The sequence below is a fragment of the Herpailurus yagouaroundi genome, unplaced genomic scaffold (genome assembly GCF_014898765.1).
Source record: "Herpailurus yagouaroundi ecotype Mexico unplaced genomic scaffold, PumYag 185, whole genome shotgun sequence".
Taxonomy (NCBI): domain Eukaryota; kingdom Metazoa; phylum Chordata; class Mammalia; order Carnivora; family Felidae; genus Herpailurus; species Herpailurus yagouaroundi.
Window position 1 is genome coordinate 7,524,208 of NW_024412416.1, and position 22,246 is coordinate 7,546,453.

A 22,246-nucleotide genomic window follows, 5' to 3' on the forward strand; every position below is an offset into this window, starting at 1 on the left:
CTCCAGGAGATCCTGTGTATCTCAGTGCAAGGAGAACCCAACTGGAGGCTCCAACAGTGAAACTCCAGAGAATGAGGCTGCGTGGGAGGCCCCATTCTTGCCACTGAGGCCCGGGGGGAGGAGGGTGGTGCACGGTCGCTCAGGAGAGGGTCTAGAACGCTCTGGTGTTTAAGACCCTGGCATTCCTGTTTGGTCCGGCATTTCCAGCACCGCCCCCAGCATGCCCAGCCGAAAGCTTCGGGACTTTTCCCACCGTGGGCCACGCCATCCCTGCTTTGGGAGCTGGAAGAGTCCCGGGGGCACTGTGGAAGCAGCAGCTTTTAGCTGCAGAGATACTTTGCTCTTAGGGGCATATAGTCAGTCCAGGCCTTGCTGGTGTGAGGGGCTAGAGAGGCCCTTTTGCCCTGCCTCTGTCTGCCTAGTGATGAGAGAATGAATTCTAGTTTTTAAAGAGGAGACTGTATGCTCCCTGATGGGCAAGGAATGAAGTCCCCTGAGGCAGCATGTTTCCAAAGGGAAGCTCCTGGGGCCTGGAGAGAGCAGGGAGCCCTTGAATACTCAGGAGGGAGGGTGAGTCACTCTGGGCTCCTCCCCACAGAGGCTGCCCTGAGAACCGTTCTCTGTATCCTCCCAGCCTTACAGACACCCTTTTCTGTCCCCAAGAGACACAGCATCCCCATCTCATGGTCTCTGGAGACCCTTGCCACCTTATCAACTCTCCTTAGGCCAGTGGTTCTTAAAGAGGGGTCCCGGGACCAGCAGCATCACCATCACCTGGTGTTAGAACCAGATCCTTGAGCCCCACTCGGACCTGCTGAATCAGAAGCCCTGGGGTGGGGTCCAGAGCTCCATACTTTAACAAGTCCCCGGGCGACTTGGTGCTCCCTCGTTTGTAATCCGCTGCCTCGCTGCCTCGGTGTTCCGTGGGCTGTGGCCACAGGAGGTGGGCGTGAGGGGAGAGTCACAGAGAGGCCCGAGGGGAAACCGCCCACCCGCAGGTACTTCCTCAGAGCCACGTGCACCCTGCCAGGGCCACCCTGTGCGGAAGTCTGCTTGCTTTATGAATCTGAAGGAATCAACGCATGATGAGCAGGCAGTGACAGGGAAAAGATGGGCCAACGTCAAACGTCTAAAACGTTCAGGAGAGTAAATTACCTGGAGGAGCAGGCAGTCCGCCTCGTACCCGCCGAGCCCTTGCCGGAAGGCTGTCTGTGGATTCCTGCTCTTCTCTTTTGCCACGAGGGTGTTGGGACGTCCCATTTATGTTTATCACAGGTGGTCCTCTCTCGCTCTCCATGCAGAGCATGGAGACTAAGGGTTCTGAAATCAGACCGAGGCGCAAATCCCTTCTGCGAGCCTGCCAGACAGGCGGCCTGTGCTCCGAGAACGGGGTTGGCGCTTGGTACGTGATTGGCGTGTCACGAAGGACGATCACTAGCCTGCCTCTGCTTCTTCATCTGTAGGATGGGCGTAAGAACAACAGCTCCCTGCCTAAGTTGCCCTGAGGAGGAAACGCAGTGACGAGTGCCAAGGGGGCTCAACAGCTGTTAGCTCTCAAACCAGGATTCTTGGGAGGTGGAGGGATGCGATGAATTTAGGAATCTACATCGCTCATCAGCTCTGTGATCTCAGGCAAATTACTCCGCCCCCTGCCTCTATCTCGAAGGCGGTGGTGAAGATTAGCTCGCCCATGGTGGATTCATCCACCTCCAGTACTGACAACCGTGCTTGGCACAGAGTAAGCCCAGAGTACCGTTTGTTTTAATTTTTTTTTGAAAACCCACAAGGGCACCTGACAAGGGGATCTATGTTGGGGGCAAAACAAGATCTAAAGGTGAGGGTCTCCTTTCCTGATTCCTCATGGTCCTGAGACCCACGGGAGAGATTTGATTGGAATGAATATATTTCATGGGACATTCTGGAAATGCGGAGGGTTCCATCAGTAAGGATTTTTTGAGTAGGACATTAAAACAAAAATGTTCTGGAAAAGTTGTGTGTGTGTGTGTTTCCAAACTGTCCATGCTGAACAGAGAGAAGCACTAGAATATTCAGCATGGCATCCAGCCTTTGGTGAAGGAGGTCCCTGGAAGGATTGGTTACAGAGGATGGTTCAGGAAGCATGGAGCTCAGTCCTCTTTGGGGTTCTAGGACCTTAGAGGGGGTACCAGAGGGGATCAGGGCATAGGACTGGGAAGCCAGGAAAAATCAGGGATTCACGTGTCCAGAGCGGAGGGCCAGGAGAGGCTCGGGGTGACTGCAGGGTGGGCTGTAGTCTGGGAGAGAATGTGAAGTTGGAGATCCTTAGATGTGATAGAAGGAGGAATGTTGTTAAGGGGTGTGTGTGTGCGTGTGTGTGTGTGTGTGTGTGTGTGTGTGTGTGTGCATGTGCTTTCCTGCACACGTGCAACAAACATCTGAGAACCCTTGACAGAATATTTAGGAATAAGTGAGCTGCCATAGCTCTTAAATTCTCATTTTTTACTTGGCCGGCAAGTTCAGTTCCTTCACGGAGATTTTTACAACAGCAGAAGCAGAATTGCCTCGGGACGCTGGGTACAGACGAAGGAAGAAATCATTGCCCTCGAGCTCTCGGCCTCTGTCCAGGCTGGTTTCCTTGCCCTGAGGAACTTGTGGAGACCAGCACATGGTCACAGGCTGCTGGTGCCCGGTCCAGGGGCGGGGGGCAGGGGAGCGGGAAGGAGGTGTTCCTCCCCGTGTTTGAGTCCCCGGCAGCTGAGTGCAGGGGTGCTGGGACGGGGCTCCTGTGCGGGATGCGCGGTGAGAGCGGATGCTGTGGCGTGGCCTCCCCACTCCCTTCTTCCAGCTGAAGCTGGGGCATCTGTTCTCGCCAACAAGTCTCCGTCCAGCTCTTTGTCTGGACGCAGGCTGTTGCCTCCCTTCTCCCTTCTCTGGGCCTTGTCGGCTTTCCCTGCAAGGCTCTTCTTGACGCGATTTGGGACTGGAGGGGTGCAGTCTGGGACTGGGGGAGCATTGCACACGTGCCCGTGCCCGCCGCGGTCATGCTCAGACAGCGCTGTGGCATACGGGTCCGGTCATCTCCCTGGCTGCTGGTGGGGTCAGAGGTGAGGACCACTCCTGGTACAGCTGTCCTCTTCCAGTGCAAAATTCCAGGTTAGAGGAGACCCGTGAAGTCTTCCTGTTCCGAGGCTCACGTGCTTCCTGGACGGGAGAATGTTCCTAGGCTCCAGCAAGGGAGCTAAGCACGGAGGCTGATTGGGAGATTGCGGGGTTCACAGATGTGGCCAAAGCATTTGGCTGACCTGAGACTATTCTCTAATAAATGGGAGGCTTGTGAGAAATAAGCAGATCGGTGTTAATTATGGATTGATCTGGCACCTCTCTTTCCTCAGGCTCTGAAACCAAGGGTAGAACCCCTTCTCCTCCATCCTTCCCACAAATCAGGCATTTGGTTACGTGCAATTCAGGAACGGTGGTAGCATGATGGGCAGGCTCAGGAATTTGGAGAAAGCTCCCTTGGTCTGCCTCAAATGGTGCAAAATGGACAACAGACAGGCCATTTATTTTCATACGTATATATAATATATATACTAATCATATGTATATGCAACATATATGTTATATGTATCATACATATATGTATGTTAATTTAAGTTAAATTAATTTAAGTTCTAGTTAGTTAACGTACAGCGCAATATTGGTTTCCAGAGTAGAAATCAGTGACTTATCACTTAAATACGACACCCAGTGCTCATCACAAGTGCCTCCCTTAATCCCCATCACCCGCCCAGCCCACCCCCCACCCACCTCCCTCCATCGGCCCTCAGCTTGTTCTTTGTCAGAAACAGTCTCTTGTGGTTTGCTTTGCTCTATTCTCTTTCCCCCCTTCCCATGTGCTCATCTGTTTTGTTTCTTAAATCCCACATATGAGTGAAGTCATATGGCCTTTGTCTTTCTTTGATTGACTTATTTCGCTTAGCATAGTACATTTCTAGCTCCATCCATGTCACTGCAAATGGTAAGATTTCATTCTTTTTGATGGCTGAGTGATAGCCATGCCACATCACCTTTATCCATTCATCAGTCGATGGACATTCGGGCTCTTTCTATGGTTTCGCTATTGGTGATAATGCAAGCCATCTGTTAATGGTACGTTCACTATAAATAGGACTTTCTCTAGACTCCTTCACAGAAAGCATCACTTTCTCCACAGGTAGCGAAGAAGATTTGCTGGTGTATGCTTAATGAGCCATAATTATAATGACGGTGAGGACTTAGCCAGTGAATGAATGAATGAATAAGTGAATGAATTGTTGTTATTTTTCAGGGTGTGGTAGGCTTGGGGCAGGAGTAGACGTAATATAATGCAGTGGTTCTCAGAGGGACCAGCAGCATCAGAATCATCTGAAAAGTTGGTAGAAATGCAAATTGGCAAGACCTTCCCCAAACTTCCTGACTCAGAATCTCTGGGGTGAGGACCAATAATCTAGGTCTATTAAAAAAATATATATTTTTTGGAAAAAAAATTTTTTAAGACTTTTAACTCTTCATTTTGAAACAGTTTAAGATTTACCCCCAAAAGTAACAAAACAGTACAAAGAACCTCCTTGTACCCATCACCCAGCTTCCCCAAATGTTAGCATCTTACATACACACAATCCCATGTGCAGAAGCAGGATATTAACACCGACACTGCTATCTCATCTACAGACTTTATTCTTTATTTATTTATTTATTTTTTTAAATTTTTTTTCAACGTTTATTTATTTTTGGGACAGAGAGAGACAGAGCATGAACGGGGGAGGGGCAGAGAGAGAGGGAGACACAGAATCGGAAACAGGCTCCAGGCTCCGAGCCATCAGCCCAGAGCCCGACGCGGGGCACGAACTCACGCGAGATCACGCAAGATCTCGCGAGAGCGTGCCCTGGCTGAAGTCGGACGCTTAACCGACTGCGCCACCCAGGCGCCCCTTTATTCTTTATTTTTGTCCACTGGTGTCCTTTTTTCTCTAGGACCCAAAGCAGGGTCATGACACTGCACGTTATGCTACGTCACCTTATTCTCTTTCAGTCTCTGGGTTCCTCAGTCTGTCTTTGTCTTTCCTGAGCTGGACACTCTTGAAGAATACTCACTAGTTATTTTGTGGGCTTCCCCAGTTTGGGTTTGTCTGCTCTCGTCTTCCAATTAAATATGGGTTAATGCATTTTTTGGCATGAACACCACAGAAATGATGCTGTGTCCTTTCAGGACATCATATCAGAGGGCACATCTATGCTTCTTATTACCAGTGACATTAACTTGGTCGACATCGTGTCTGCTACAGTTCTCCACTGCAAAGTGGTTTTTTTATTATTTAAACAAAGTTTTTTTTTTTTTTTTTTTTTTTTTTTTTTTAAATATTTGAGAAGAGAGAGAGAGAGAGAGAGAGAGAGAGAGGTAGGGAGGGAGACACAGAATCCGAAGCAGGCTCCAGGCTCTGAGGGATCAGCCCGGAACCCGACGCAGGGCTCAAACCTAGGAACCATGAGATCATGAAGTGAGCCGAAGTCAGATGATTAATCAACTGAGCCACCCGGGCGCCCTGCAAAGTGATTTTTTTCTCCCTTTGTAACTAAACGAGTATAATATTTTGAAACTTTGTAAGTGTCTTGTTTCTTATCACGCGTTCACACATTAATTTTAGCATTCATTGATGGTTCTTGCCTGAAACGGTTATTAACAGTGGTTATTTGTCAGTGGTAATTTTTCTAATTCCGTCATTCCTTCTGTATTTATTAAGTGGAATTCTACTGTAAGGAAGAGCTTTCTCTTCCTCCCCATTCATTCAGTTATTTATTTATATTGGTATGGACTCATGGGTATTTATTTTGTCCTATGACTTATGATGCATGTAGTTTGCTTGGGCTACCATAAGAGAGTATCACAGACTGGACGGCTTAAACAAGAGACATTTATTTCCTCCCAAGCCTGGAGGTTAGGCGTCCACCAAGTTGATGCCATCTGAGGCCTCTCTCTTCCTTGGCTTGCAGACAGGTGTCTTCTTTTTTTCTCTTTAATTTTTTTTAATGTTTATTTATTTTTGAGAGACAGAGACCGTGCACGAAGCGGGGAGGGACACACAGAGAGAGGGACACACAGAATCCGAAGCAGGCCCAGGCTCTGAGCTGTCAGCACGGAGCCCGACACAGGGCTTGAACCCATGAACCACGAGATAATGACCTGAGCCGAAGTTGGACGCTCACCCGCCTGAGCCCCCCAGGAGCCCGCAGATGGGTGTTTTCTTTCTGTATCTCTACGTGGTCTTCCTTCCATGTGTGTCTGTGTCCTCATATCCTCTCTTAGAAGGACACCAGCCGTACTGGATTAGCTTCCACCTTAATGACTTTATTTTAACTTAATTACCTCTTTAAAGACCCTGTCTCTCCGTGCAGTCATGTTCTGAAGAACTGGAGATTAGGATCTCAACCATATGGATTTTGGGTGGATATAATTCAGCCCATAACAATCCATGACTGTCCTTATTTATATTATTGCTTAAACTGTCCCAAATTTGGTCATTGGAAGCTCCTTCACCTTGGCTCCTGTGTTCTTTTCCCGTGCCCCCATTAATTTGGAGCACTTTCTTACTTTCCAGTACTATGAGATATTCCAGGTACATCTTATGCTTCCTCTGACCCAGGCCTGAAATGATGCATTTCTCCAGGAAGCCCTCATTCCTTTGATTGGAGAAAGATAGTGCTCACGCCCTAGATGGTCCTATTCCCTGCTAGAATTTGAGAATCTCTGATAGAGTGGTTACGAGCTCAGACTTGGATTTGAATTCAGCATCCCTCTTGGATGAGTGAGATGCTGTTCCTTCCTTAACCTCTGTAAGCTTGTTTCTGTTTCTGTTAAATGGGGATAGTGCTCTCCACCTGCTAGGATGCTTGTAAGGATCGAGCGATGTGTGACATAGAGCATGTAGCTCCGCCCCTGGCTCATAATCAATGTCTAATAATGACGAGCTTTCACTGTTAGGTGAGCCATTTCTAGAGGCAAAGGTCCAGTAGCACATTTTCATCCGGGGGTCGGGCAGGGTCATAGAGGGATTCCCAGGAACGTCTCCGGGACCTGGCAGAATAAACTCCACGTGTCAGTTTGAGGAATTCAGTCTTGGGGTCATAGCTGCTGGCATTTTCAGGGAAGGTCCGGGGAAGCCCACCCGTGCAGCATTTCTTCTTGGCTCTGAGGTACCACCAACACCCCCAGCACTCTGGGTACCCGAAGGACGGAGCATCGTGGGTGAGACGTTGTGTCTCGTTTTAATTTTCCGTCTCATAGGCCCCAGGTGGGCCGGGCCACCTCCCTCGAAGCTAGGAGCTTTCTCTCTCCTTCCTTCCCACTTGGAAGACCACCTCCTGAAGGGGTTGTGTAGTGTGGAGGAGGGGTGGATATGCCAAGGATTTTAGTTTTCAGTTGCCGGGTGCCGGGGGAATCATGGCGAATGGGGGAGGTCGTAGCTATTAGGAAGCTAGAGTGCATCTGTTCTGGTTTTTATTACACTTGTTAATTATCTCTTTGTCTTTTTTGCAGAGAGCACGGATAACTTTGTCTCTAGTAAGTCTGCTTTACTTTCTGCTTTGGAACTGATTCATTCTGATACTTTCCAGTAATTATTGAATCCACCTAGCCCTCTTTCCTATTCCACGGCCACCCCCAGACCCCTGGCAGCTGAGAGCATCTGAGTGAGTTGTGAAGGTCAGCCGGAGAGTAGAAATACCTCTTAGGAAGCTCCAGGTGCACACCTCTTGGGCTCTTGGCCTCAGTTTCCCCCAGGGAGTTCTCTGAGGTCTGAGCCTGTTGTGGGTCTCCCTGCCTGGATGGGAAGGAGGGATGTGGGGTTTCATATTCCCGGGTAAGACCCCTGTTGGTCAACCCTGTTCTTGTGGAGAGAACGGGGAGCCTCTACACCTGTGTTCCTCACCTGCTCTGAGGACCCCGGACTCTGGCTGGGACTCACCTTGTGAGTGATTTACAAGCTCTCCTGATAGGCTTGTGTGTCCTCAAGTGGAATTGGCGAGGCTCAGTTTATAAGCAGTTTGGGGCTAGGACTAGACAATCCTAAAAGAATGTGGTGTTTTGCTCACTGGCTGTGGGGAAACCTGTATTTATTGCTTTTCCTTTTGTCCCCTGTGGGAGAGCAGCGGGCACTCATTTCTGCCCTGTGTGTGGGCTGAGATAGTGGACGGTCCTACCGAGCGCACCCCTTACTGTTCGGCACAGACGTGAAGATCGTCTGTGATTCCTTTATTTGTCCTTGGTCTGAGAGGACTTGTCATCTCACAGAATGTCCCTCCAGAGATTTCTGAATTGGGGCCGTTTCGTGGCCAGGAGGTGATTTGAGACAGAGGACAAATGGACACTTGGCTTCCCGTCCAGGCTTTGCTGGGAAAAGGTGGTGCATCCTGGTCAGATGGACCTTTTTGCGTCTTACCCTGAGCTGCCATTGTCCTGACCTCTGCGGTAGGGGAGCGGACACTGGGCTGTCCTTGGAGCCACGGGCCTCCTGGGTCTTGCTGAGGAGTAAAGAGAGAGAGAGAGAGAGAGAGGGAGGGGCACTGGGGAGCCCGGGACAGGAGCAGGAGAGCCCACAAGAGAGGGTAGCCGAGCATCAGCACCAGCTGCCATCACCACCAAATGTGCCCAATGCAGACCCTGGCCGGGATCCCAAACCATTTTTTCTACCCCTTTGTACCTAATAGTTCATGGCCCACGTGCCCCAGGTGACATTACTTGTTCTGGAATGGGGGCAGGGGGATGGCAGTGAGGGTACTTTATTCCTTGCAGAGTTTGCCCTTGAGCTGTCAGCACCAGCTAGGCAGCCGAAGGGGCCTGGTCCCTGGGGACTCCTGCAAAGCCTGAGGAGGTCCGACAGTCAGAGTCTGGCTTGAAGGGGATGTTCTCCAGCAGGAACTCCTGAGGGGTCCTTGCGATTCGGGCGGGGACTGTGGCTGAGACCAGTGAGAGCCAACCTCCTCCTCCTCTTCTGTTTGGTTTTCAGTCTACGATGTGAGCCCCACGCCCATCACTGTGACCCACAAACCGGAGGAAGACACTTTTGGGGTGAGTCACTTTTTGATCAAGGGGAAGGTGGTCACTAAGGAAGTTGTTTTCAGACTTGGTTTTAGTAGCTGACGTTTTACCTTGCTTGCAGCCTGTGTATACAGCAGAGAAAAGAACAAAACTGTGATGAATGACCTCCTTTCAGGTGTTTGAAACCTGCCTTGTTTGATGAGAATAAGTCATTGTTTGAGGAAGTCTTTGAGGATCCGCTGTAGGCCCTAGGGCTCGGAAGAGAACGGTTTGAAAATCCCCGCTCTGTTAGGAGCCTGGATGGGCCTGATTTGAAGGGGACGCTAGCCACACAAGTCTCCTACGAAAGTCGAAGTTGCTCAGAGCGTATCCTTGGGTGGGTTTTTCAAGCCCCCCACCTCCCCTGCCTGACTCTCAGAGCCAGAGATTTCTCTGGGGAGGAGAGCAAAGGGGGCTTTTTTAGAGTCCAGATCTCCTAGAACGTTCTGGATAAGAATATTCTGTAAAGAATGTCAGTGTGAAGGTACAGAGTTTTTTTGTTTGTTTGTTTTTTGCTTTTTTTTTTGTTGTTGTTGTTCATTAAAATAACAAACAGGGGCACCTGAGTGGCTCAGTCGGTTAAGTGTCTGACTCTGGATTTCAGCTCAGGTTATGATCTCACAGTTCATGAGTTCAAGCCCCACCTTGGATTCTGGGCGGGCATTATGGAGCCTGCTTGGGATTCTCTCTTTACCTCTCTCTCTGCCCCTTCCCTGCTTGTGCTCCTTTCTCTCCCTCTCTCTCTTTCGAAATAAATAAACTTAAAAAAAAAACAAAACAAAAAGAAATGACAACAAACAATAGACAAACCCCTCTGAAACCGCCCTTGCACTGCAGATGATGGCTCCCAGATGAGAGGCTGAATCATGGAATGTTCTCTCATCCAGTTGGGGAATTAATTTTCTTTTAATGTGCTGAACGTCTCATGAATTACTGCTTCTAAAGACTTCACTCAAGTCTTTACCAAGTCCTGAATGGGCTGCAGCTGTGCCTGCGGTGGGACTGCTTTCACTTGGGCGCATGTGGGTTTCCCGTGACTGTTCTCAACCGTCTGCTTTTGGCCCCTCCAGGTATCCATAGCTGTTGGACTTGCTGCTTTTGCCTGCGTCCTGTTGGTGGTTCTCTTCATCATGATCAACAAGTACGGTCGACGGTCCAAATTTGGAATGAAGGGTAAGGTGGGATTTTCATTTGCAAGGGTCTCGTGGGGGAACCGTGGTTCCTTTTGATCAAAAGATGCTGTTTTAATTCTCCCTTCGCTCTCCAGGAGGGCCTGTCTGGTAGTGTGCTTAAGTGGTCCTGGTGGAGACGCCTGTCTACACCTTATTATTGGTAGTGATGGATTGGAAGCTGTGTTGGTGTCTGCGGGGGCCAGACTGTGGGCTGCCTGGTTTTGCCGTGATGGCCGGAAGCATCGCATAGCTGGGCTGCTGCGTGAGGGTAGTTTGTGAAGGCCGTTGGTAAGAAAAAGGACTCCTTGTTGGAGTAACCTGGTTTCTCTCTTGCCACACTTGCCTTGGATTTGGGATGAGAAGGTACCAGCACGGCTAGATGTGGGGCGGTGGACCCTGGCTTTGGGAGGTTGCCCGTGCAATGGCATTTCCGCACGTAGCTCTACACAGGGTCCCGGAACGGATGCCAATATCAACATGGTTGCTGAATCTGCTGGCCAGCTTCCACAACGCCGAGGACTCGGCCCGTTATGGCCAGGGTGGGCTGTGCGCTGAGGCTTTTCCACCAAGGCTCAGGGTGGGGGAGTGGCACAAAAGGGGTTAACACGGTGACTTAGCATCCATCTGCCCAGTCCCAGGGATGGATCAGACCAGATGGCTCCAGGGAGGCTGGGTACCAGTTCTCAAGCAGAAACTTGAATTTCAGGACCTCTTCCCCTCTGGGGTTTCCTTTTATGGCTGGTGTCAGACGAGAGGTAGGTAGGGAAGGATGATGAAAAGGTCCAACCAGCTGGCAGGTTGCTAGCTAGGATCCAGGTTGGGGCTTTCTGGTGAGAGTATGGCATCCCCAGAGATGAATTTCTGCAGCTTCTACACATGAACTGGTATCTGTGGTGAGGGTCCTGACCTCGGGACTCTGGGACTGAAGGAGGGCACAAGAATGAGATCTCCAGGGACTGTGGTCCCCTGAACTCATGCACATGTTTGAGTGTACGTGGCGGTGGGGTCGCAGGGGGTTTGGAACGGAACTAGTCCCCCTCTTCTGTTACACTCTCAAAATATCCTGTGACTCCCCCAGAAGTTGAGAATGCTGATACTCAGCAAAAGATACCTATGGAAAAATAGAACGATGGAAAAGAGGAGGGCAGACTACGGGCTTCTTAGAAGCTCCCTGCCTCTGTACTCTCTTTCTGTTCTTGATTAAGCCGAACAGGTCACAGCGAGGCAAGCCAGGTTTTCTTGAATCATACGAAATCTTTTGACCCGGAGAAATACGTGTGCAGACCAGTTATAAAGAGGGGATGGAAGTTTGACCCAAAGCCCCATGACTTCAGCATGATCAGACCACTGGGAGGCACCTTGACTGGAGATGCTTCATCTGCGCGTGCTCCCCTGTGCCAGACAGGGCTTCACAGAGGTGGAGGATGAAAAGCACTGAGTGAGCCCCGAGCCTTCGATCTTGGTGTAACCCTCGGGCCCCTGGCTTTGGGGCCCCTGCATAGACTGTTGCTTGTGCAAAGTTTTCCGATCGTGGGAGGAACCTTCTTCCTAGCTGTTTCTCCTTCCACCTGAGAAGACATCAGGGCCTTGACCAAAGGGAAGAATGGGGCATTTCTGCTCCTCGCCGAGGAGGCACGCCACCAGCTGAGACCCTGTGACATGCTTGGCAGCACTGAGAGAGCAGATTTTTCCTATTAATTGTCATCCGGTTTCTGGAACAGTGTGTCCCCATGTCGGATGGATTAGGCAGCATCCAGGGCGGTGCCTTCCCCTCAGCTGTCCTCGGAGCCTCTCTCTCAGCCCCCGCTCCCCTCTCCCGGGCTGAGCTGCCTCCTTGGCCCTGGATGGCCCAGGAGAACACGTCCCCATAGGTGGGAGGGGCGTGTCCCCTACTTGAGAGCCAGGCAGCCTGAGGAAGGTAGGCTGTACTTGGAGGCCAGATGTGGGGGTGGGTCCCAGGCTGACCTTGTTGAGGATTAAGCCTGCATGTGTCTGCTCTCATTACTCCTGATTACTTGGGTTTGGGCCCCATTTTAGGATGAGTGAGTAGATGCCCCAGGATGCATGCACCCTGATCTTTTGTTGCTAGTAGGCATCCCGGTCCGGGAAAGAGAGTGAAGGTGTGGGTACCAGGAGCTCCCCACTCCACCTCTTGATATCCACCCCATGCTCAGCTTTGAATGTTCAAATCTCAGTCAGACTCTGCAGATGCCATTCAATTGCTCTTTGTTTTTAGCAGTTACTTAACCCCTTGCAGCATCTTTTGCCTTATTGGGTTGCTGAGTGTTGAGATTTACGTGTAATTGGCATATAAAAGGGGTTCTGGGGCTGTAATTTCCCCCCTTCTTTTCTTCATGTATAAGCCTTTCCTGGCTCCTTTTATTGTCCTTCTAAGAAGGGCCGTCCTCTTGACTCAGTCATGCCCCCCTTTGTCACACGCAGTATTTAGTAAGGATGCTTTTATTCTGTACTAATCCCAGTGCCGTGTCATTCCTTGGCACACACATCATCTGACTGTCCTGCTGGACCAGAAACCACAGATCACTCGGCCCGGGATGCCTGAAAGTTCGCACAATATCTGACAAATGCTTGTTGAACTTGAAATAGATGACCGTATAGTTAATCATAAAAGAAAGCACAGCGTGTGTGTAACTCAGTAATGGGCTAATAAGGGCGACTTTGGCAATTGGAGGTGTCAGGGCAGTGGGAGATAGAGTGGGGATAATGGGGGAAACTCAGAAATAACACCCAGTGTCCACACCTGAGGGCCCGGAACACATTGTGTGGACGAGGCTTTCTTCCTTTTGAGAAATAAGAAAAAATACAGAAATGCGAAGGTTGGTACAACAAATACTCGTATTCTGACCACTCAGAATAAGTAACTTTTCCTGTTTTGTTTTTATATTCGCATGTAATGTTTTATCCTTAGAATAAAGGGAGGAGACATTGCTGACCAACGAAATTTGCTTTAGCTCTCGCCTCTGGTCCCATGCCCAAGGCCGAAGGAGTGTCCCCATGGACAGCCACCAACCTGGGCTTCGTGTGTGTCCTTCAGTCCACTGTGTTTCTCCCTCTCCTTGTGTCTCTACCTCTCTTTCTCTGCTGTCTCTGAGCACCTGCCCTCCCCCCTTTGACCCTCTCCCCCACCAGCTCACACCCTGCAGGCTGCCTCCACCCCATGGTGATGCTAGTGGCGAGGTTGGCAACCAGTTCATTTTACACTTCTGTGTGTATATACACATATGCAGATGTATTTTGTTTGTTCTTTTACGGGTCACGAATTGCACCCATAGACATCTAGAAAATGAAAGTGTATATATTTCTTACATCGATCTTATTAATAAACTTAATTTGGACAAGAGAACTTGTACCAAAATAGTTTTAACCGGCATGATGAAAGACTATAACACACCCACGAGTGATCACGTACAGTATGTGATATAAACCAATATATACCGTATAAGAGAAAGTATGCACATACATGTGTGGATTTATGTGTGCATATATGTGTGTACATTTATTTATTTTTTTAATTTTTTTTTAATGTTTGTTTATTTTTGAGACAGAGACAGAGCATGAATGGGGGAGGGTCAGAGAGAGGGAGACACAGAATCCGAAACAGGCTCCAGGCTCCGAGCTGTCAGCCCAGAGCCCGATGCGGGGCTCGAACCCACGGACCGCGAGATCATGACCTGAGCCGAAGTCGGCCGCCTAACCGACTGAGCCACCCAGGCGCCCCATGTGTGTACATTTATAAAACACATTGTGTGTGTGTTTAAAGTTTGTTTATTTTGATAGTGTGCACACATTTGGGGAGGAGAGAGAGAATCCCAAGCAGGCTCCTGTGCTGTCAACGCAGAGCACAACACTGAGCTCGAGCTCATGAGCCGTGAGATCATGACCTGAACCCGAATCCAGAGTCAGACAGTTAACTGACTGAGCCACCCAGGCACCCCAGACACCTCTTTACTTTGATCACCTGCCATCTTGTTCATCAGCACTGGCTTGAGGAAGGGTCACATTCGGGTGGGAGCGCATCTCTTGGAATCACGAAGGTTTTGAAATGATTCTGAGCTAGAGCAGTGGGGGTTTCCTTGGGCTGTTGCTGAAGCCCAGTGTGACTTTAGAGCAGTGGGGGGTGATTGTTTAAGTGTTTGGTATAGTTTGCTTTGGGAACTGGCCTTTAGAACAGAAGTGCCCTCCCCCACCCCCAGCAGGGGCAGGGACCTGGAGGCTCCCTGCTGTGCCAGGGTTTAACTCTTGGATTGCTGGATCCTGGGATGGTTGGGAGAGGCAGGGCAAGGGCCATGTACTGGGAGGTAAACATATACAAACATTTCAGTATTTTAACAAGTAATTGTATTGTGCCAGTGCGCCCTGGGCCTGGAAATGACATGGTTGAGAGTTTACACCAACCTCCCTTTCCCAAAATATTTTTAAACTGGACATCAGAAGACCATGGCTGTGATCTATGGTGCTTAATGGTGTCTGCATTTATGGACGAAGGAGCTGTGGCTCAGAAAAGGAAGTGTTGTGCTCTGGATTCAGGGTGTGGTTAGGCCGAGTTGGGTTTAGGACTCCCGGCTCACAGCCCCAACCACTTTTCATGGCCAGGGAATGACCTAACTCCTTGGTCTTGGCCGCCCCATCGTGAACATCCACAGTGCACCTGCCATCTTCATTTCATATGGTTGTTAGAAAAATGATCAAATAAATGATGCATGTGTGTCTTGAAATAGTAAAATAGGTCCTGTAGTTTTCATATAAGGTATCCTAGTTATTTAACAGAGAAAGAAGCAAGTGTGTGGGTTTTTGTAGCCAGTATTTGGCCTCTTCCCTCATGACTACCTTCCAAGTCCTTACACACTTCTATACCAGGGACGCTGTAGTGGTGTAGTTCATACTGTTTGACTTCCTCTTAACTCCCATCGAAGAGACAGAATACTGGTTTCTTAGAGCTGAAACAAACCTTAGACTTACTAGGTGAATGCCCCCATTGTGCAGGTCAGGAGACAGATCAGAGAAGTGCAGTAACCTGCTGAGTGCACAGCTATCTTAGGACAGCGCTGGCCCTACTTCCCACATACGTGGTGTGTGCAGAGAGCCTGGGAGGGTCCGGGAGATGAACTCGGAGATCAACCCAGTTCTTCCGACGCTTTGTCTTTGAATGCTGTCTCACTTGAGTGGGGCTTTCAGCAATGCCTCTTGTTAATCTACTTTTCTCAAGCTGGGGCACACCTGGCCTGGGGGAAAGTTGGGGGTTGATGGGAGAGTCCTGCTTCCCTGGCTAAGGGGACTTCCTGCGTTTCTTTCCGGACGTGTTGGAGACCTCACAACAGGGCAGCGGAAACCGGAAGGCTGGGGAGGAAGGTAGGCTAGCGCTGTTGCTGGGGCTTCCGGTAATACCTCAAGTGCCTTATCAGCCTACGCTTTCCGTTTATCCTAATGGTTGGATGAGTGCTGGTGCCTGTGGATGGGCACTCCAGGACCGTTCCATTGTGAATTAGCGTCCGTTAATAGGTACTTAAAGTAAAGTGGTTGCCTATTTGATGATGATTGGGGGTTATTAACATTCTTTCCATAAACAGATGGTAACTGTCTTCTGAGTGGATTGTAGAATCCTGCCAGAGTCTTGATTTGGAGGGGCTGGCTCCTGCCAAAACATATCGGGGGGTTGGGGCTTGTGTTGAATGGTCTTATTATCCCTCTGGTTAACCTGTTGGTGAAGGGGGATGGTTGGACCTGGAAAGGCATCATTTCTGAGCTGTTTTCTAGCCTTGGAGCATTGTACCAAGAAGGACTTCTTCCGGCTAGGTGGAGGTGGGGCTGGGAGGGCTCTTGGTCTCCTCAGGTTTGATGCTCCAGCTGGCATCATTTCTTCCTCAGCTGGGCTAGAGGGTCCGTGTGTCCCCAGTTGTGAGCACACCGCCAGGGAATTGATGTCAGGAGAGTGGTGTGGAGATAGCAGAATTCTGGGACTATCGGAAGGCCATGTGGACCATAGGTGAGCATGCTGTTGGTGCCACTGAAAGGATAGCTTCTTCTGCCCTGAGAAATGCACCGTCTGACCTCTCTGTAACTGAATCAGAAGCCAAGAGCAGTGCAAGGCAAAAGCGAAACCGGGTAAAGGACTTGGGTTTCCTGACTTCCTCGAATACATTCATCCTTCCTTCTTGCTTATTTTTCTTTCTTGACTTCTTTTTCCATTTCCTCCTCTGAGTTGAGGTATCCCAGGGAGGAAGGAACCTTGGACCATTGCAGTGGTCCTGTACTAGGGATTCCTGGCTCGGGATTCCTGGTGGACAGTGGTTCTTTGAACATAATTTTGAGAGTAGTTTTTGGATTCATTTCCTATATTGTTATCCTAGTTCCTTGTACTCTGCTAACAAACGTTTCTTGCCCTTTCTCTCCTTTTGGGCTCCTCGACAGACCCTTCTACCCCCAAGAACACTCCCAACATCTGCTCAAGTTCTTATTAAATAGGTTAGGTATGTGGCCAATCTGCAGGCAGGACGTAAAGTAATTGAATCCAGGAGCCTTCTGCTTCTCTTCCTCTGCTTGGACTTCATTGCGAGTTCCTGGCTGCAGATGAAGTCTCACCGCACTTGGTGACTGAATTCTAGGACGTGGTGCCCAGAGCTTCGAGAAGAAGGCTGGGAGGCAGCGTGTGTTTTTTTTAGCACGCCTCTGCTGCCCCGTGTTCGTGAGGGTTTTGCGGGTGTGAGGCGAACGGTTCTAGAAGACCCTGCACCGTCGCCATGGGTCATCTTTGGACTGGGGACTGCTCCGTGCCTCTGTCAGGGCTCCAGGGAACCGGCTGCTCTCTGGTGCCGAGTCTCGTATTTGAAAAAGGAAATCCCTGGAGATAGAGTCTGCTACGAAATGTTTTTCCTCTGTCGTTACCTGCTAGCTGGCTGTTCTTGGCAGGGTCCTGCGTCCCGTTCAGTAGGGCCAAGCGTGGCCAGTATGTTTGGCTCCATAGCTAGAGCGATTGCCTCTCTGACTCCCTTGATTTTTGGCAGTAAGATACAGTTCTTTTTTTTAAAAAAAAATTTTTTTTTCAACGTTTTTATTTATTTTTGGGACAGAGAGAGAGACAGAGCATGAATGGGGGAGGGGCAGAGAGAGAGGGAGACACAGAACCGGAAACAGGCTCCAGGCTCCGAGCCATGAGCCCAGAGCCTGACACGGGGCTCGACCTCACGGACCGCGAGATCGTGACCTGGCTGAAGTCGGACGCTTAACTGACTGCGCCACCCAGGCGCCCCGATACAGTTCTTTTTAATTCATGTTGTTCATACTGGTTCCCGCGGGGTTAACATCCTTCGACACCTCGGTGTAGAAGTTCTCCGCCTTTTGTCCCCTAGGACGCATGTGACAGTTGACAGTCACATGCCTTACACATTCCTGTAGGTGTAAACAGACTTTTGGACAAACACTGGCCCTCACAGAAGTTTCACACCTAAGAAAAATATATCAGGATATGAGTTAGCCAAAGGGATTTTTTAAAAACTGGGAATAAAGTCAAATCTATACTAATTTTTACTCTTGAAAAATTCACCAATTTTCAGTATTTTATTATTCATCTAGAGTTCCGGTGACATACTTTCTCACCGATCCAGACGTCCTCCTGTATCACGGGACCAGGACGGAAACCAAAATGGGTGGCGGTTGCCAACCTGGACTTTCTCACAGTCTACTTTGTCCAACATGGTTTTGCCCCCCCTCAAAATCAAGTTGCAGCAGAAGCCTCCACCTTCTTGTGGAGCATTCTTTCCGTGTCTGTGTCTCCTGTGCGTCCTAGAGGCTTTTACTTGCCCAGAGGAAGAGTGACCGTGGACTGTAGCTAATGAGAAACTTCCACGTGGCAGCGCTGCCTGAGCCCTGTGTTTATGCAGTCTGTTCTCCCGTGAACTGCAGAAGGCTTTGGGGTGTCCGGAGGTCCGCCCTCCAGACCACAGGCAGTAGAGCAAAGAGATCAAAACAACTGTTGATCGGGAAACACGCTTTTGGACAAGGGGAGAAAAACCACACGCGGTAAACAGTAACAAACCAGCCAACTGCTGCAGATCCCTGGCCACCGTTCCTTCTCCCTCCCCTGCCCTTCGCATCGCACATCCATCATGGGGGTGAGCCGCATGGGGTGACAGAGCGGTGTGCTGCAGAGGGAATGGTGTCCTCTGTCCAGCTGTGGCTCAGGGACCAGATGAGTCCGCTGCCCGCTCCGGCCCCAAGCTTCGAGAGGAGAGGAAGAGGAACCTCTGGTCGGCCTGGTCTCTTCCTGGTTCTTTCACACAGAGGGTTAACAGCAAACTCTTCTCCCTTCCTCGATACCCTAGTACATTTAGAGAGAGATTCCCCAAATCACCCTGGTACAAGCCCCTGTATTCTTTTCTCTTGTATTAAGTCTGCTTCCGTAAGCCAGAAGGGATTTGCTGGCATCCCCGTACCAGCCTCACTAGCTTCCCCCTTGACAGGATTGGCTCCCTAATTGGTGAGACCCAGTGCAAGATGTTCAAAAAGCATTAGAATTTCAAGGCGGCTACAGTAGAGCTTTCTGCCCCAAGCGCGGGGCTTTCCTGAGCATGGAGTCAGGGTGCAGGCCCGTGAAGCCAGCTCTGCTCCCCGAATGCAGGCCCTAGTGACTTTATCTTTCCTTGAATGGTGTTGAAGAAAACGTATTTCTGTGCTTCCTTTTTCCAGAGTGGCTGGGATTTGGGGTAAAAGAGAAGAATATTAGCTGATTTTTCTTTTCTTTTTTTTTTTAAAGTTTATTTATTTTGAGAGAGAGATTGAGAGGGGAAGAGGGACAGAGAGAGAGGGAGAGGGAGAGAATCCCAAGCAGGCTCGGCACTGTCTGCACCGAGCCCAACACGGGTGGGGGTCGAACCCACGAACTGCGAAATCATGGCCCGAGCCAAAATCCAGAGTCAGACGCTTAACCCACCGAGCCACCCAGGCACACCCTTTCCACTTCTAACATAGCAGGGAGAGAGAATGGGAGGCGATGAACGTACGTTGAGTACTTCCTGTGTACCAAATGCCTACTGTATCTTACAAATCGTCTTCAGAGGTAGCTATTCCTCCCGTTCTGAGGCTGAGAAATCTGCTCAGAATGGCTGGCTTACCCAACATCATGTGACCGGGAGGTAGGAAGACCAGGTGTTAAATGAGGTCACTTCAGTCTGTGGTTCTCAATCTTAGCTGGACATTCCAATCACCGAGTGAAATTACATAAATCCCTCAGCCCAGGCCGCACCTCAGACCCATTAAATCAGAACCCAGAGGTGAACACCAGGCACAGGCACGCTTTCTGGATTTCACTTGTGCGGCCAAGGTGGAGAACCAGCGGTGTCTGGGTCCAAGATGCAGTCGTCTATTTCACTTGCTGCTGGCTCTGTGTGCTGTCTACAGACCGGCTGATCTGATCACTTGGGAGCTTGTTAGACGTGCAGATGCCTGGGATTCGCCCCACACCCACTGGGTCAGAACCGGGAGTGAAGCAGGGGACAAACAGTCTCTCCAGGCATTCTGATGCTCACTGAGTTTAGGAACCATTCTCTTACACTTGTCGAGAAATAACGGGTGATAATACCGCCAGTCTTTCTCAGACTCTCCTGTGCGAATGAACCTTGGTGGGGAGATGCTGGGGATCCTGTGAAAATGAAGATTCTTTTTTTTTTTTTTTTTTAATGTTTATTTATTTTGAGAGAGAGAGAGAGAGAGAATGAGTGAGGCAGCAGGGGAGGGGCAGAGAAAGAGGGAGAGAGAGAATCCCAAGCATGTTCCACGCTGTCAGCACAGAACCCAATGTGGGGCTTGAACTCACGGACCATATGATTATGACCTGAGCCGAAATCAAGAGTCAGATGTTTAACCTACTGAGCCATCAAGGTGCCCTGAAAATGCAGATTCTGATTAATCGGGCGTGGAGAAGTGTTGAGAGTCTGCATTTTTGAGATACTTCCAGAGACAGCTCTGTGGCCTATACTTCTAGGGACTTAGGCCCATACAAGGGACTAAAAGCCACTGGGGAGAACCTCAGGTCTATGACCTGGGACTTAGGTCCCATCTCTGTTTTCCATTTCATCCTGTGGGCCTTTACCAATGCTAGCCAACCTCTTGGCTGGAGTAATGCGACAGAAAGACTACAAAATCTAACCAACACAGGCACGCCTCATTTTATCGTGCTCCACACAGATCCTGCATATTTTTTTGCAGATTGAAGGTTTGTGGTAACCTTCACATCAAACAAGCCTACCAATGCCATTTTTCCAATGGGGTTTGCCCACTTTATGTCTCTGTTGTCACGTTTTGGTAATTCTCACAGTATTTCAGGCATTTTTGTGATTATATTTGATTTGGTAACCTGTGATTGGTCATTATGACTCCCTGAGAACTCAGATGAAGCTTAGCATGTTTTATCCATAAAATACTTTTTAATTTCGGTATATACATTATTAGACATTGTACTATTGCCCACTATAGTGTAGCGTAAACATAACTTTTCTATGCACTGGGGAACCAGAACATTAATTTGACTCACTTTATTGCTGTTTGCACATTGTTGCAGTGGTCTGGAACTGACCCCGCAGTATCTCTGAGGCGTACCTGCACTTTTTTTTTCCCTTAAGTTTGTTTCTTTTGAGAGAGAGAGAACACAAGTGGGGGAGGAACAGAGAGAGAGGGGGAGAGAGAATCCCAAGCAGGTTCCACACCATCAACGCAGAGCCCGATGCGGGGCTGGAACTCACGGACTGTGAGATCATGACCTGAGCTGAAGTCAAGAGCCCAACGTTTAACTGACTGAGCCCCCCAGGCGCCCCTGAGGTGTGCCTGTGCTCCTAGGGCATTTCAGTGTTCCCCTGTTCGGGTAAATCAGCTTCTCATGTTTCCTAGGGCAGTTTCTGTACTGGCTTCCCTGGTTCAAACCAAACTGCCACCTCGTTCCATGCAGAGGTGCTTGTGAGGCCTGCTGCCACATCCACTTATCTCCATGACAGGTGCGAGGTCAGTTGCCACCGATGTCCCCTTTGACGAGGGCCTGGGGCAGGGCCCCCAAGAGGCCAGTGGTCAGTTGGCAGGCTGGCGTTCCCAGCCCAGGGTTCCTCTCCTCTTCTAGAAGCTTGTGTGTCCTGTTTGCTCCTCCTCCCACGGCTGATCTTGAGTGCGGTGCTGGGCGCTACACGAGACGGGAGAAGCTTGGACTGGCAGGCCCCGGACTGGGTCAGGGTAGGGCCGTCAGGGGAGGAGGCCCCATGGGTTCAGTGGGTGCTCGCCCAGGCTGCCTGCTGGAGGCTGGACTTGCCTTCTCCTCCGTCCTGCTGCTCCAGGAGTCCATATTTGCACAGGATGCCTGGCCTGCCCTCCAGTTCACTGCGGAATAACAATTGCGTATTGTTGGCCAAAGACTGGAACAGTTTTTTTTTTTTTTTTTTTCCCACCAGTCCCAGAAATGCCAAGCTTGTCTACCTGACAGGCATCCTGAATTCAAAGGGGCCTCTGTGCTGTAGCAGCCATGCAGACCTGTTCCAGGCAGGGGAGAGGAATGCCAGTGTCTGTCCGTCTGCCAGCAGGGCCTGACACGAAGCCCCGAGGAGGACGCCTGAATGGTTCTAGGAACCGCTTTTCAGAGTGACTCCTTCCAAATAAGTGGAGTTTGGCAGATTGGCCTTGAACCAGTGGAGGGGGTGCCGAGGGGCACCCCATTGTTGGCTCGGCCTCTAGGAAGAGCAGGCAGGGGTTGAGCGCTTTTATTAGCCGTTACTGGTGGAAATGGCTCCAGCAGCACCAGCCCCTGCCCGGGCTTGCTTCGTGGGGGCGAAGTGCCTGCCTGATCTGGCTCCGTGTGGGGCGTGCGGACTTCCGAAGAGAAGCACGAGCAGAAATTAGGACCATTTAAGAAAATGGGGACGTGGACGCACACGTCTGCTGTTGCTGAGCGTGTGGATTGGGGGCAGCCATTCTGGAAGGTGGCCTGGCG

At 50.0% G+C, this 22,246-nt stretch overlaps 1 protein-coding gene across 6 annotated transcripts in view; it reads left to right on the top strand.

Moving 5' to 3' along the window:
- NTRK3 (neurotrophic receptor tyrosine kinase 3) overlaps window positions 1-22,246 on the top strand; it is a 398,556-nt gene that overhangs the window by 125,183 nt on the left and 251,127 nt on the right. For all 6 annotated transcript variants that reach the window (XR_005796183.1, XM_040493712.1, XM_040493713.1 and 3 more), the window contains exons 9-11: window positions 7,553-7,576; window positions 9,021-9,082; window positions 10,162-10,264. Coding sequence is in view for 5 of the 6 variants with exons in the window: in XM_040493712.1 (XP_040349646.1) it covers window positions 7,553-7,576; window positions 9,021-9,082; window positions 10,162-10,264 (189 nt within the window). In the remaining variant the exon portion in view is untranslated. The remainder of the gene's footprint in view (window positions 1-7,552; window positions 7,577-9,020; window positions 9,083-10,161; window positions 10,265-22,246) is intronic.